Source organism: Tachypleus tridentatus, chromosome 12 (assembly GCF_004210375.1).
Source record: "Tachypleus tridentatus isolate NWPU-2018 chromosome 12, ASM421037v1, whole genome shotgun sequence".
NCBI lineage: Eukaryota > Metazoa > Arthropoda > Merostomata > Xiphosura > Limulidae > Tachypleus > Tachypleus tridentatus.
Window position 1 is genome coordinate 5006142 of NC_134836.1, and position 15418 is coordinate 5021559.

General features: G+C 31.4%; 1 protein-coding gene across 4 annotated transcripts in view; it reads right to left on the reverse strand.

Annotated features, from left to right (window-relative positions):
- LOC143233133 ((E3-independent) E2 ubiquitin-conjugating enzyme UBE2O-like) overlaps positions 1 to 15418 on the reverse strand; it is an 88127-nt gene that overhangs the window by 18969 nt on the left and 53740 nt on the right. For all 4 annotated transcript variants that reach the window (XR_013018000.1, XM_076469067.1, XM_076469068.1 and 1 more), the window contains exons 13-17: positions 13418 to 13521; positions 11086 to 11337; positions 7250 to 8112; positions 2723 to 2826; positions 295 to 357 (exon numbers count right to left, since the gene is read on the reverse strand). Coding sequence is in view for 3 of the 4 variants with exons in the window: in XM_076469067.1 (XP_076325182.1) it covers positions 295 to 357; positions 2723 to 2826; positions 7250 to 8112; positions 11086 to 11337; positions 13418 to 13521 (1386 nt within the window). In the remaining variant the exon portion in view is untranslated. The remainder of the gene's footprint in view (positions 1 to 294; positions 358 to 2722; positions 2827 to 7249; positions 8113 to 11085; positions 11338 to 13417; positions 13522 to 15418) is intronic.

The window sequence follows — 15418 nt, forward strand, 5'->3', positions numbered from 1 at the left end:
AGAAAGTAAGAGGCTGAAGTTTGTAGCAAAGTAAAACAAAATTGTAAATGTTAGGGCTAGAAACTTTCTATTAATAAGGTTTAATAACTTTCTATAATTTAAGGTTATAATTAAATGTACATGTTAATAAATCTCAGCAAAATCAGATAAATAACACTTCAATATAAATAAGGTATTTTGACTTCTACTGCACTAAAATAAGATTTTACACATTCACATAAAAACCAAATAATGGTGTAAATGTTTAACTTATCTAAACAGTTAATGACATTAAATTTGTTTCTAATGAATTACCATTCTGTCTTCAAAAGCTTTGACAATAATTCCTTCTGGCAGAGATGATCGAAGGAGTTCCATCTGTTTAAAAAAACAAAAATGTCCCTAACTGAACTCTTTAGCAAAAATAAAAACTACTATTCAGTATTTATAATTTTTTTTAATAAAATTGTTTTGCACATATAAACAATTAGCTGACTCATGGTAAGCAATGCAAGTGAGATTAAAAAGGTTATGCCCAAGTGTTTTTGTGTTAGTTAAATAAGAAAATGTAAAAATCTTTTGTTGATTATAATTAATTACTTTTTGTAATACATATGAAAAACACAAGAGCAATTCATCTGCTTTTTTTGTTTCATTTACCTGACCAATCCTAGAAGTCGTAAAAGAAGTAGAAACCAAACTTGTATAAATTTGTAGCGATAAATTAATATTTTCCTACACTGAAAATATATTTCTGATAGATATTCACAAAGTAGCTTTCACAAGCTTGTAATACCCTCTATATGCCCAACATTTTACCTCTCATTAGTCTTCATGCTCTCACCTACTTGTAGCATGCAACAACTCTCTACTAACAGCAGTGCAACACTCCCTTATAGCACAACTGACTCCCTCTGCGAAGTCAAACTCAATCTTTATTTCAAAATTAGGAACAAAAACACACTAGAAGTAAGAAGGGTGGATAGAAAATTTTGAGTGGAGGTAAATATATATCAGAAATATATTTTTAATGTACAAAAATATTAAATTCCAATATGATAAATTACCTTCACTAAAAAAATAGCTAGAATCCCACATTATATATATGTAAAAATGGCTGATGATGACCAAAGAAGGTTGAAACATTGTTCGCTCCTCTACACAGGGCTTTCTCTACCCATACCAGCCATATATATTTTTTCTCTACAAGTGGGTTTTCTCATCATTACAGATTAGAAAATATCACATTGATCAGGTGGAGGGACTGGTGTAAAAGTTATCTAGAAGAGTCTCCTTCAAATGTCTGAGAAGGAGTACTCAAGGAGTGTGCACTCCCAAGATGACAAAAAGTTCAAAACAGAAAAAAAAGAGAAGAACACAGTGGAAATGGAAACAAAAGATATAGGATAAATCTGCTCTATAAACAGCAACGTCAAAACAGAAAGATTATTGTTTAAAAGCCAGGTAAAAAATTCAGAGGTGTAAGGAAGGGGTGTAACTCCCATGGAAAGATACACTATGAAAAATATGCCACTTATATGCTGATACAATGATATAAAAGAGAAGCAGAAGGAGTGGGATAGAAAAAATGTTACCCAGAAAGTCAGGAACCTCTTGCAATGGATATGATTAAAGCCATGCATAAACATGAAGTGTGTGGATGGGTGGATGAAACATCACCAAATGAGATGGCAAAGGGATGGGGAGAGAGGAAAAGGTGACAACTGAAGAGGGATAAATTTTAAGAACCAAGGTTGAGTTAGCCATAATAGAGAAATCAGACATGGTTTGGACAATGAATACAACCCTGGAAAGAAGATAAATGGGGAGATAGGTATAAAGGACCACTAATCTTGACTGAGGGCATCTATTCCTAATGCTGAAGGATAAAGAATATGGGTCTAAAACAGAAGTAGTGTGGCATACAGGTAGGTGGCAAAAGCATCCAGCAAGGGAATAGTTAACTGAAAGCATAGCCACTTGAAAACCAAAGGGCTGAGGGACTACTCTTGTTGGGATGGGATAAATGATCAGTGAGTACCAATGAGAATACCAAGAATATAACTAGTATCAATGTTATACTATAGGTCAGGTATTAGAATAATGAAAAATAATCACTACTAAACATTTCCAAACATTACAAATGAAACAAAATACCTGCTCTAACTGATTAATGCTATGACTTAAGTGCACAAGTTACTTGATATCTGCCTGGCATAATATATAATCAAGATAGAAGAAAACAGTGACCAAGTTCATAGTATCATCTTCATGAACTTTAATTTCATGATAGTTTTGATCTAAAATATCAGAAAGAACAATTACAATTCTGTCTAATGAATTTATATTTATCAGGTTTTAATGCCACCTTTAGTTGCAAAATATGTACTCTATGTAAAAGAAATGAATGTACATTTATATAAAAAAACACATTAATACCTAGCACTTTATGTAACTATTATTACTTTATTCATTACACTCTTTTAACCTTTTAAAAGAAAACAATGAAAACATAAATAAGGTGATCTAAATTTAACTATACCCTGCATGACATATTCAACTTCCATGCCTAGTAGTGGAATTTGAACTTACTTTTTTGTACACTCGACTGTAAGAAAACAAAAATTGTAACCTTAGACTTCTTGGCATTAATTTCAGGACTGGTTCTCTTATAAAATAATCTAAGTGTTCATAAGCTTATGAAAAATCTTCAAGACATTTTATTTTCACTAATTAGACTTACCTCATTTTTAACTGTTTTGAAGAAAGTCTTAGGATCATTAGGTTGAAGAATACTTAATTTGAACTTGTGGGAACTAGGGACTGTCTCCACCAGTGCAAAAATACCTTAAAGGTTGATAAGTCAATATAGGTAAGCCAAGCATTATTCTTTATTGAATGAGCTTAAAAATGAAAAAGATAATAACACAAAAACTTGCAAGCTCTTTAAATCTATTTCTATTAATTTAAAATATGAATTCATAACAGAGTATATTTGTAAAATAAGATCTCTTTTTATGATTAACATGTACAGTTGTAGGTTTTGTTGTTATACACTAACAGACAAAATTATTGGCATCATACACTCAATATAATATAACATGTGAAATAAAAGTTGACTGGTTGCTGTTTTATGGTGCAAAGCTCAGAGTGTTTTGTGTTTGTGTATTTTTCTTATAGCAAAGCTACATTGGGACATCTTCCAAGTCCACTGAGGGGAATTGAGCCCAATTTTAGCATTCTAAATCTGTAGGTTTATTGCTGTACCAGCAGAGGAGACAAAGCTAAGAGAGCAGTGTAAATAGTACAATTGATACATTGCTTATGGAGGGTCCAGTTGACAGTTGTTAGGTCTCATGGTCTTTGTCACCACAATGAGCACATGTCAAATAACCATGACAAGATACCTACAAATGTTTCAACCATTGATACTGAAAACATCTGAGAGAGTTACGAATATATGGAAATACATTACAGTTCAGATAACCTGTTTTGATAGAGGCAGGTGAACATGGCAATGTAAACATCAAAATTAATACATTTGTCAGTAGCACAATTATGTCCTTGTGAGTGAAGATACAGCACACAACAGAAACTCCTTGGCTGGAGAAACCAGAGAGGATTTCTGACTCAGAGAAATTCTTCAAATCCCTCTCAGTAATCACTTCTTGAGTGAAATACAAAGCAGCATAGGGGGTTACCAAAATGGATATATCCCAAACGGCCTTTAACCTCAGGAAGTATTTGCTGTGCGTAGGTGTAGATGATACCATCAAAATGTCTACAGAATACAACTTCTTGACTGACATCAGAAAGCCAACAGGCTCTTCAAATACTTTCTGCCCCAAGGATTTGTCAGATAAAGAATGAAGAATTAAAAATTGAGATATAGGAACTGACATTAGTGTTGACTGTGCAACAGTTGTCTATGCATGGTTGTTTACCTAAAAACTGTTTTACTATTTTATTTTTTTGAAGATTTGGAGGATCCATAAGATAAGGAGAATGGTTCAGTGCTCACTGACCCTACTCACCATGGAGTCTATATGGGACACACTAAAATCACAGATGCTACAGAAAAACCAAGGCTTTGTGAGCACTATACTCAAACACCAGTATCAGAGGCAATGTCCACAACACCCATTTTGAATGCCCAACAATGATACTCAATTGATCCTTGCCCCAAAGGACCAACCAATTGACCATGGGAGAGGGAGGGCACACCAAGGCCACCTATTAACATGAATTCAAGACCAAAGTGGTGTGTTGAAATGCCCCAGATCCCAATCCCCTTCATGGGTCACCATGCACAGCAATCACTTGGGTGGATGTTCATGTCCCAGATGAGGTAAACTGGAAATATATAACCTTCCATGGAAGATCCCCTCACTACATACAGGAATCCATCTTGAAGGATGTAAAAAATAAGTAATTAATGAATTAACCTATAAATAATGTGACAAAGACCAAAATACATAATTTCTGGTAGATTAGCAAATAATTTTTAAAAGAAAACCAGAGTCCTTAAAGTATTTTAAATACAATTACATAAAAACATTCATTGGCACTTTTCATTAAAAGTAAAAAAAAAAACTCAACAGATCTGACTAAAATATATCAATTAATTGAGAACCACTGAACAGTAATTTAGCTGTATTATAGAAAGACATATTGGCTGTCAATATCTGTTGACAGAAAACTTGTGGTAACAAAGATGATGGTCAAGACAAATCAGTTGCATTCATGCTTGGTAAAAGTACTTGCAGCAAACTACAGCAAATGAAATGACTAGTGAAGTATCAAACAAATATGGAGTATCAAATTCCATAATTTCAAAGCACCACAGAGCAAATTAAATTAAAATGCTTATACAAAATAGATATTCAAAGACAATTAAGGGTATAGCAACTTAAAAAATCATGCTAGTGGTTAAAAAAAACCAAAACAGTCAAGGTATAACAGTGAACAAAAGAACAAAGGTAACTGAACACAGAAGAAATGTATGCATTTACATTTTGCTGCAAAAATCACTTCTGAAGAAAATCCATTAAAAAAAAGAAAATTTAAATATGCCAAGAAATGCGAATTGAAACCAGAAATATCTTCCACAAATTTTTCTGGTTTGATGAGACTAAAATAGATCATTTCTCCCAAAAATGAAAACAGTATGTTGGTATTGGGAACAAAAGAAACATAAAATGGAAAACAACTTGTGCCTATAAATAAATATGAAGGCAGTGTAATGATGATATTCATTGCTTTAGAAGTACAGGGACCACAGAAATTCATGTGAATGAATGTAGCCTCATATGAATATTATGGCATTCCAAATACGTAAAAATGAAAAACTGTGTTGCATTATATTTGCCTAAAATATTGAACTGTTTTGATCATACTTAGAAATGGCTCAACTTGAATACTTAATTATCATTATACATTAAAAGGAAGAAAAAATAAAATGTATGTTACTATGGTTTTTATTCAGTAAAAAACACAGCTGCAAACATTACTGACAAACTGAATGAGATTTTTAATAGCTTCCTGCATACCTAAATAGCATATAATAATACAGTAATTTATCGTATCACTTGTGATGTCAAATATTCCTTTCTGGGGATAGAAAATGCCTTTTAGCATAGTGTAACTGTGTGGAGAAGGCATTGCTTTTGATCTTTGTACTCAGGAATAAAAGAATTAAAAGACTGAATCACAGCAATACCTCTCTTTGTGCAGTCATTCATAATTTTCAACATGGCAGCTAATTTCTTCATATTACAGAATTCCTTTCCAGTCTCCTGGGTCTTTATCCAGGAATGTCCTTGTTTTCTCTTTCCCATTTAAATTTAGAATGTTGAATATGTTAAGAGTCTTCCTCTGTTACACAGGATTACATGGTAGTCTTGATATTAGGGTTTTTCCCCTCTAGTCAATGAAGGTTTCCTTTCCTCTTTGGAATACTGAGATTCATCACTTCACACTTAGTAGTTACCCGACCTCTGTCGTCCAACAGAGCCAAAGAAGAAATCAGTAATAACAGTTTTGAAATAGCATTCACATTCAGCTGAGCTCAATCTAACATAACTGCTTTGTTTTGATTTGAGAAACTAGTAAGCAAGAGTTCTCTGCTCAAGCTATTTGAGCTGAGGAAATATACAAAACAGAAGAGTTCCAGATTTCTCAAAAAAAAATGTAATGCACTAGTCAAGGATTATCACAAATATCTAAAAGTTGTAATCAAACCAAAATGAGGGAATATAAAATAATAAAGCGTGAGTGCCAACAATCTGATCTTGAACAACTACTTCAAATGACATGATTTTTTTTTCATGATTATTTGTTAAATTTCTAGAAAGTGTTACTTCACATTTCTGTAATATTAAAACTGATTAAAGCTTACTAAGTGCTTACCCTCAATTTGTTACCTTTACTTCTTGTATAATAATCATAGGATGCCAACATATTTGTCTGTGGCTATAAATACAGACTACAAGTACGTATATAAATTAAATTTCTTTTTTCTTGTCCTTTTAAACACCTACATACAGATTAATCAAACAGTTTATTATGTTACTGACCAAGCTAACCTAATGGAGAAATATAAATGCTCTTGTGTTCTCAACTGGCCATTATATTATTCTGAACAAGTTACTGGAAGTTAAATGTGCCAACAATAGTTTATAAATTAACCTCTACTAAGATGAACATGTTTTAAAAAAATTGAATGTAGATACTTCAACTTTTAATATGATATTCTATCATTTATAAAATTAATTTCTCACTACCATATGGTATCAATAATAAAGAATTCAACTTATTCTTTATTTATACTTCAACTTTTAATACGATATTCTATCATTTATAAAATTAATTTCTCACTACCATATGGTATCAATAATAAAGAATTCAACTTATTCTTTATTTATACTTCAACTTTTAATATGATATTCTATCATTTATAAAATTAATTTCTCACTACCATATGGTATCAATAATAAAGAATTCAACTGTTATTCTAATACATTATCACTTTATCAAGTTTAAATAGAAATAATTATTATGAATGCTGAACAACAAGGAAATGTCCTACAAAAAGTGTTAGGTGTCATCAATAAAACACTGCACTATAGCAATAACTCAGTAATATCTAAATGTGTTTCTGATTTTTTTTTTTTACCTTTAAAATTATTTTTTTCTAACAAGCTGTTTTATATCTTAAATACACTAAATGTATATTGTGTGATGTTCACTGCAAAACTCATTATAAAAATACCTTGTCCAGCAGTGTCAATACACCTGATATCTTCTAATATTTCTTCTGGTTCTAGCTTTTCAATTGTACTTATTACTCTAGGTCCTTGAGATTCCATTTGTTGATTTTTTTCAAGTTCCAAGATTTCAGTTTTTGATTTACTATTGCTAACTACATTAAATTCACTGTTATTTATACTTAAGTGCAAAGATTGTAAGTCACTATTTTCTTTTCCTAAGTTTTCATCTTTATATTCTGCACTTTTAGTGTTTACAGTTTGGTCTACAAAATCAACATCCTGAATTGTACATGTTCCATTTACAGTTTTAGTAGCATATACTGCTTCCTTTGCAGCTTCAACATCTATGTCCACTTTCTCTTGTGCAGGAGATGACCTGCCAACAGTAGCTAATGCAGCTGAAGACATTCCAAACCAACGTTCAACATCCTGATGTGCCTTAAGTAGCCGAGACTTTAACAGAGCACACAAAGTTCGGCACACATTCCTAGGCTCCATGCTACCTCCACTTTGTGGAAGCAAAGAAGTCACCTGCCCAGTAGTTACACTTCCTTCACTGGTGTCTACTGGAATGTAGATATTATTGAGTGAACAAGAAACAGACTCTAGTTCTGAATCCAGTTTACACATACAGACATCTTTTTTCCTTGAAGCTAGTACATTTTCTGATTCTGTGTCATTCCCTTTTGGTGCTAGTTTGTGTTTTGAGCACTCATTACACTGTTCTGTTCCAGAGAAAAGTCTAAGAATCTGATCAGCCATGTGTTGTGCACTGTTTACACGCCCTCGTTGTCGTAACTTGTCTACCAGAGATTGAAACTGAGGCTCATGAAAGTATTTTGTTCCAAGTATTTGGTCCATTGTCCTAAACAAAAGTAGTTTTTAAGATCAGATGCATAAAACAATTCAAATTCATTAAAATGAGTATCAACCAATAGAAAACTATTAGTTCTGGCAATAAATATTTGATCTTTTAAAATACAAATGATACAAAAGTTTCATCTCCAGGTTTGGTTTCAGCAAGTTGCAAGTTTTATTGGAATTCCATAAAATAATCTAAACATATTACAAGTTAAAACTGCATACCTACTTTATAGGAAAATACAAGATGAGAAACAAACTTTAATTGTTCTTCTAGTAAGAGATAAGGAAACTTGAGATCACTAGAATAATTTTAAATTGCATATGAAATAGAGTTTACTGAAACAAATGAAAGAGTACACAAAATGTTTTACTGAAATTTAACTTCAGAAAAATGTTCACTGAACAATAAATATTGATATCAATGTTAAATTCCATTAAAAACTGTAATTACTTGTTCTGCAAATACCCATCAAACAGCAAAAAAACAATAGTTAATTCATATGCCCTCTTTAGACCAAAATAGATATATTTCTTATTATATCAGAAACATAAGAGTGATTATAAAAGAAGTGTGAAGAACTAATGAATATAGTTTCAAAACTAGCTAGAGCCAAAGTTCAAATACCTTTGGATTGAACATATTACAGACAATGTATATCAAAGTGAATAAAGTGGTGTTACCAGTAATTTATGTTTTTTATATGAAAATGAGTAGTACAGGTCCTATATAAAAGAATAACATAATTTATTGTGCATTTTAGGCTACAGACAAATCATCTGGAAATATTTTATAGTTTCTACGTATATTCTTTGCCAGGTGGTTAAAGAATTCAACTTGTAATCTGAGCTGCAATCTCAGGTTCAAATCCCCATTACACCAAACATGCTTGCTCTTTCATCAATGGGGGTATTATAATGTGATGGTCAATCCTGCTATTTGTTGTAAAAAAGTAGCCCAAAAGTTGGAGATGGGTGGTGATGACTAGATGCCTTCCCTCTAATCTTACAGCGTTAAATTAGGGATGGGTAGTACAGATAGCTTTCATGTAGCTTTGCACGAAATTCAAAAACAAACATACATTATTTTTGTTCCTAAAAGTGCTTTAACATTACATTATACTTGCTCAAAAGTACTGACAAAGTTCTTAAAATGAAAAACATCAAATTAGCCTTATTAGATTTAAAAAATTTGGTAGCAATGGCAAAATATAAAAAAAAACTCAAATCTTCTATAGTTGAGTATTATTCATCATACTTAAATGAAGCACATAAATAACTAATAATTAATCTTAAAAAGCATATCTCTCGTATATAAATTTATTTCAACCTAGTATTTTGTTAGCAAAAATACTGTTACCTAGACTGACTTTACCCCACTTTGAAAGGTTAGGTCTTAGGTCACAGATAAATGTTTATTTATTTGGTGTTTTTTCTTACAGTTTATAGCAAAATGTTTTGACTATTGTAGTCAGAAAAATAAACTTTCAAAGGAAATATGTTAATTAAAATAGTAAGTTACAAATAACTGGATATAAAAATAGAACTTTCTAATCAACAATAAATAAATAAGAAATCCTAAAATGAAATATGGTATTTTAATGTTTTTCTGTAACTTTTTATGATGTAAAAAAAAAACTAAACCAAATTATATAAGTTTTTAAAGCCAAAACTGGGATAACACTGACACCCCACCCCCAGTCCAGGAAGGATCAAGAGGTTTAATGTAAAAAAAAACAAACTCTTAATAAGTTTTGCTGTAATGAAAATTTTTAGGTATACAATAGGTTAAGTATATGCCTGCAGAATACTGGGAAAGTTTAGAACTTTTTAACAAACTTTGCTGGGTCTGCTTTGACAAAAGGCCTATTCTCACAACAGCTGTCATAAGAGATTATTACTAGACCTGCAATCATGAGACAAGTTGATAGTTCTGCTGTCATATAGGATTTTTTTATGGATCTCCTGTAAAGAGATTTATTCAGTACTTCTACTGACATGAGACTTCTTTTTCTTTTTTATTAAGTATACTGTAAAGAGATTTCTGCTACATCTACTATTAAATATTTTCCTACTTTCACTGTGTATGTTAACATGATGGCAAACACTATTTCTTACTATTATAACACTATTATACACTTGACATAGTGTAAAATTTTGCCAACATTACCATGTACCTTAGAGATACTTTTGTAAACACACTAAAATGCCTACAGAAATAAAATCTTAAAAAGAGCTATTTCATCAAGTAATCCCAAGAAAAATACATCAGTTCATGATAAAGCTTGGGTGAAACTCTGGTAATTCTGTATGTACAAATAATTTAAACTGAAATAAAATTTCAATGGAGAGTGTCACCAACAAGTATTTACGAGTTTTTAAATATGTAAGAACAGCTATCAAATATTTTGCAAAAAACAAACAAACTAGATTCACAATTAAGAATTGTTGCTGAAGTGAAACTAGTCACAATGAATATTACTCTAAATTAATCAGTTTGAAAAATTTATTGAAGATTAAAAAAAAAAAAGAAGTTACTATAAAAATTCCAATCATCCATGTACAGAAGAAAAGTTAACTTAAGAATTCTTCCTGTAAAAATGAGCTGATAAAAAGTAAAAATTTCTACTGGCTAGAAGTAGCGATATTTTGTACAAAACAAAACCAAAGTTGTAAGATTAATTACCTTTTGTATTATAAATTTATAGTATAGCTACTAGGGGCTATCTGCTGCCTTCCCTAATTTTGAAGTACTAATCACAGCGAAGGCAGTCACTCAGTAGTACCCACTATCCATGCTTAGAGATTGACCATTACTCTTATAATACACCAACAGATGAATGTTTTGAGAATATATGGTAGCACTGCAAGGATTTAAACTTGATTTACCAGCTCCAAAATGCAGATCTTTACCAGAAGTCTGACCCAAACTCTCATTCATCTTTTAAACATGTCAAGGAATCAAACAGATGCATACTTGCAGTGTTTATATAGCTCCAGTAGCTTCCTCATCACCGTGGAAGTCTGTAACGTAGGATTCTGAGTGAAAACTTCCTCAAGTCTAGCCATGCCAGATCTCATCTTCTCTATATTAGACAACAATTTTTCCCGCAGTATAGAAATATCTACATTGGCTTCAGTTTTCAATTCTTGCTTGGATTCTTTCTGTTCTTTAGCTTTCTCTTTGCCTTCTTTTCCCTCTTCTTTATGTTTTTCATCACCCTGGATACTGGTCAATTTTTTTTATAATAAGTTAATTTTTTTTTGTCAAACACTGTCTTGGCATGTTATAAGAACCATCTAAATTCAACATTTTTCAAAGAATTTGTGACTTTAAATAAAAAATGTCCATGAAGGTTTAAGACACAATTACTTTATAACTCTAAAGCTTATTCAACAAATATCACACAAGTGCAAGGGAAATTTACATAGCATATCCAAAGTGGCAAACCTATTAACATAAAAGATATAAATCTGTTTACCAAATATCTTCACTAGTGACTACTAAAAAAAACAAAATATACATGATATAATATTATGCATATAAAGCACATAATAAGAGTAGACAGAGGCATACAAAATATAACTACGTTTAGGCAGTCGATGTCTAAAATATATTCAGAATTACTGATTAATGTAAAAATTTAATCATTTGAAACCTAAAACAGAAGAAATGTTGCACTTAATATATCTAAAAATCATGAGCAGAAAATACTTTTTTTTTCACTAAAAACTGAAAATTAAAATATTTTCCAAAATAGCAGCAGTTACGAGAAACTTTGTTTGGAAAGAAAAAATCTAAGTATTTAAGACATATAACAGTGACAAATTTAGGCTTGTGGAATTTCATGTTCATGTAATTTATTTACCTATACATAATTTATATCCACAGAAAGCTAAGGTGATGGTCTAATGCTGATCTTTTTTTTTTTTTTTGCTTGTGAGTTTAATTTTACATTTTTCAAAAGCCTTTTCAGTTTCCATTTTCAAATATAAAAAAATGTTCCAGCCACAGGCCCCTGTGTAAATCTTTCATTTCACACTTGCACTTTACACTTATTTTTGGTTGTTTAACATTATTTTGTTTCAGTATAAACATAAAACTAAGTAGCAATAATTTTTTTATCATTCAGGTGAAGAACAGTTTCCAGCTTATATCTTCTATTCACTTGTTTTCTTCAACTTCTAACAGTTTGTAATGTTTCCCTCTGAAGTATGAAATTATTGCCTTATACTTTATTTCTATGCCTAGATATCTTTATTGGTTATTTCTTTTAAAACTTGTGAGCCAATTATAACTTTTTGTGATGTTTATATACTTAAACAACAAATGTTGGAACTTTAATTATACTTCTGAGTATTCCTTTGAACACCAGGTAAGTTCTAAATGTTGTATTTCATTTTTACATTGAACTTTAAATTCAAGTTTGCCACATTTGAAATATTTAAGGATGAATTTATTTTTCAAAGGAAAAACTACTATCATTACAAAGTTTTCATGGATAATTATGGATAAAGTTTTCTGTATTAAAAAAATAATAATAAAAAAAATTATATATATATATTAAAAAACAAACAAACAGTTAATTAACCAATAAAAAGTGGGTTAAAATTATCATAACATGTTTTTCCTTAAATTTTCTTTCAAATAAAGTTTGCTTGAATCATAACAACTGGCAGCAGTATTTCACCTGCTGCAAAAACCAACATTAATTTCTTTGTTTTTTTACTCTTTTTTAAAAAATAATTTCAAACAAAAAGCTTTAGAAATTACATTTTTATTTAATCAAGTGTAAAATTTAAAACTAATAGTTCCAATCTGAATCTGGCTGAATACCCACAACAATTCTACTTTAATTTTTACTACTGTAATTAGATTACCAAAGTTTCTATGTTATTTATGATCATTAAGTTTACTGCTGGATCCTGTTATAAATAAGACAGAAACACCTACAGCAACATTAAATGGGCTTTAGTATCAAGTGTCTTCATACAAAAAAGTGTGTAAAACTATTATTTATACATCCAAAGAGTAACATAAAAAGTATTAAGTCATTCTTAATACAAGTTTATACTGTGTACTTGCAAGGTTGGTCCTTAAGATAGGTCAAACTGAATTTATGAAGTAAAAACCAATTTCTCAAGATATGGTGAAAGCTGTATAAAACACTACTAACTGAAAAAAATTTCAAATATACTTTACTTACAACGTAGAAGCATCAGAAGTTTTCTTAATCTAAACCATGGTTAAATTACAAAAATTAATTTTTTTCCCCCAAAATAACTCTGAGTAAACAACGTTAACCTACCTATCATCTTCCACCACAGAATTTTCTGACTCTGTTTCCCAGCTTTCTTCTGACCCAACATATTCATCATCATCATCATCATCATCCCATAGATCATCAGAGTCCTAAGTCACATCAAGAAAATTTTATTCCAAAAATAAATTAATTATTGCAATCTTGGCTTAAACGTGTATAGTAATAATCTATCAAGAAATATAAAATCATTGAATAAAATGAAAATTTACAGCAAATTTTATGTACACAAGGTTTACTGGAAGTATTTAAAGTATACTAACTGAAAATACTTGTTTGCTAAAATGAAATAAAACATACTAATTTTGGATTTGTTTGTTTTGTACATAATGAACACATGATCAATTAGGGATGTCAAAGAAAGATATAATTTGTTTTCTTCTGTAAAAAGAAAAATGTTGTACCATAAGATCCCCTTTGTGAGCTTGTGTATTTTATACTATGAGCAATATAGAGGTTTATAAATGTTGTTGTTTTTTAACTGACATAACTTTCAAGAATATGCTCAACAAAATAAGGTAAGCTTTGAAAATGCACAGCACACATACATACACACTTTGACAAACTTTAAATGCAGTTTAGAAACACATGCAGTATCTATAGATGATCTTAAAATACTTGCTACTTTGGACCAATAAGATTTTACACACTTATTATCTAAATGTGAACACAGAGTATAAAAAAAAATCCAAGTGTGATCCATAAACACACACAACTTTTACTACTTAACTGAGAACACAATGCAAGATAACTGCACATACACATATTTAAATATTTAATTAAGGACATTGTGGGGTGACTACACATAATTGTTACTATCTAACTGAGGACACATAATGGTGCTAAAAACAAGGTTAGTAGACCATCTACATGTAAAACCAGGTGGCATCAGATACTCATCTTTCAGTCTGCAGCAAGAGTAGAGTCCCTACCATTTCAATCTCAAGCCTATGAGGCAAAAGTAAGAATGTTCTATCCCATCTGTCTAGATAGGGAACATGTGCACAAATCCACAATCAATACCAGCTATTAGGAAAGCTAGTATGTAAGTGATGGTAAGATGGGAAGTGCCCACGTGACAGTGTGTTCAAAACCAAATAGACTTCTTGTCATTGGCCAGCTCCATGTACTACCAAACTCATAAGTTTCAACCAGGAGTACTCCTGCCAACCACAGCACCTGTTAGTCAGTTAAGCTCCTTAGAATACCACATTTCCAAGCCTCAGCTTGATGGAGAAGGTACATTAGGGATACCCCAACCAACTAATACATTGTGTCCATGACAGGATAAAGGTTCTCAATTATGTTGCAGGAGGACTTTTGTTGGCTGATCCAAATATAACCTAAAACCTACCATCTGGGTAGTAATAGAATGAGGTGCTTCAACTGGAAAAATGAACTGCACATTGGAGAATTTCTCCAGCTTACACGTCAGTGGGAGAACCTACATTGGCAGAACACCACCATCCTCCTCTTGACAATCCATCAACCCAGTAGTTAGGTAGTGGTAAATAAGGAATCTAAGAAATCTTGTAATATGGGGAGTCTGAAGAAATGCTGACACCAGGGACTGTGCAATGGGTGACCACAGAAACCCTATTTAGAAGAGCAAACCACCAATAATTTATTCAAATGAAGGAATAGCAGGAATAAGTAGCTATCCCATTCTGCTCTACTTATGATAGTCCATGTGTCAGTATGGAATGGAAGTGTGCATTATAAGCAGTTGCAGCCCCAAATTTTCACTGATAGGATATCCCTGTAAACTATTTGTCTGATTCAATTCCTTCCTGCACTAGCCTTCAGGTCTTGACCAACTTCAGGTGGTGTGCCAGAAGTACCTCAGAGAGTATATATACATGTATATATTCTCCAATGATTATAGGTTATATAGTGCAGATTATTTGGCTAATAGCCAGTAATTATGCCTGAACAAGCACTTCTTACCAATGTAGGGGAAAAACGGACACAGAAAAAAGTTCACTTACT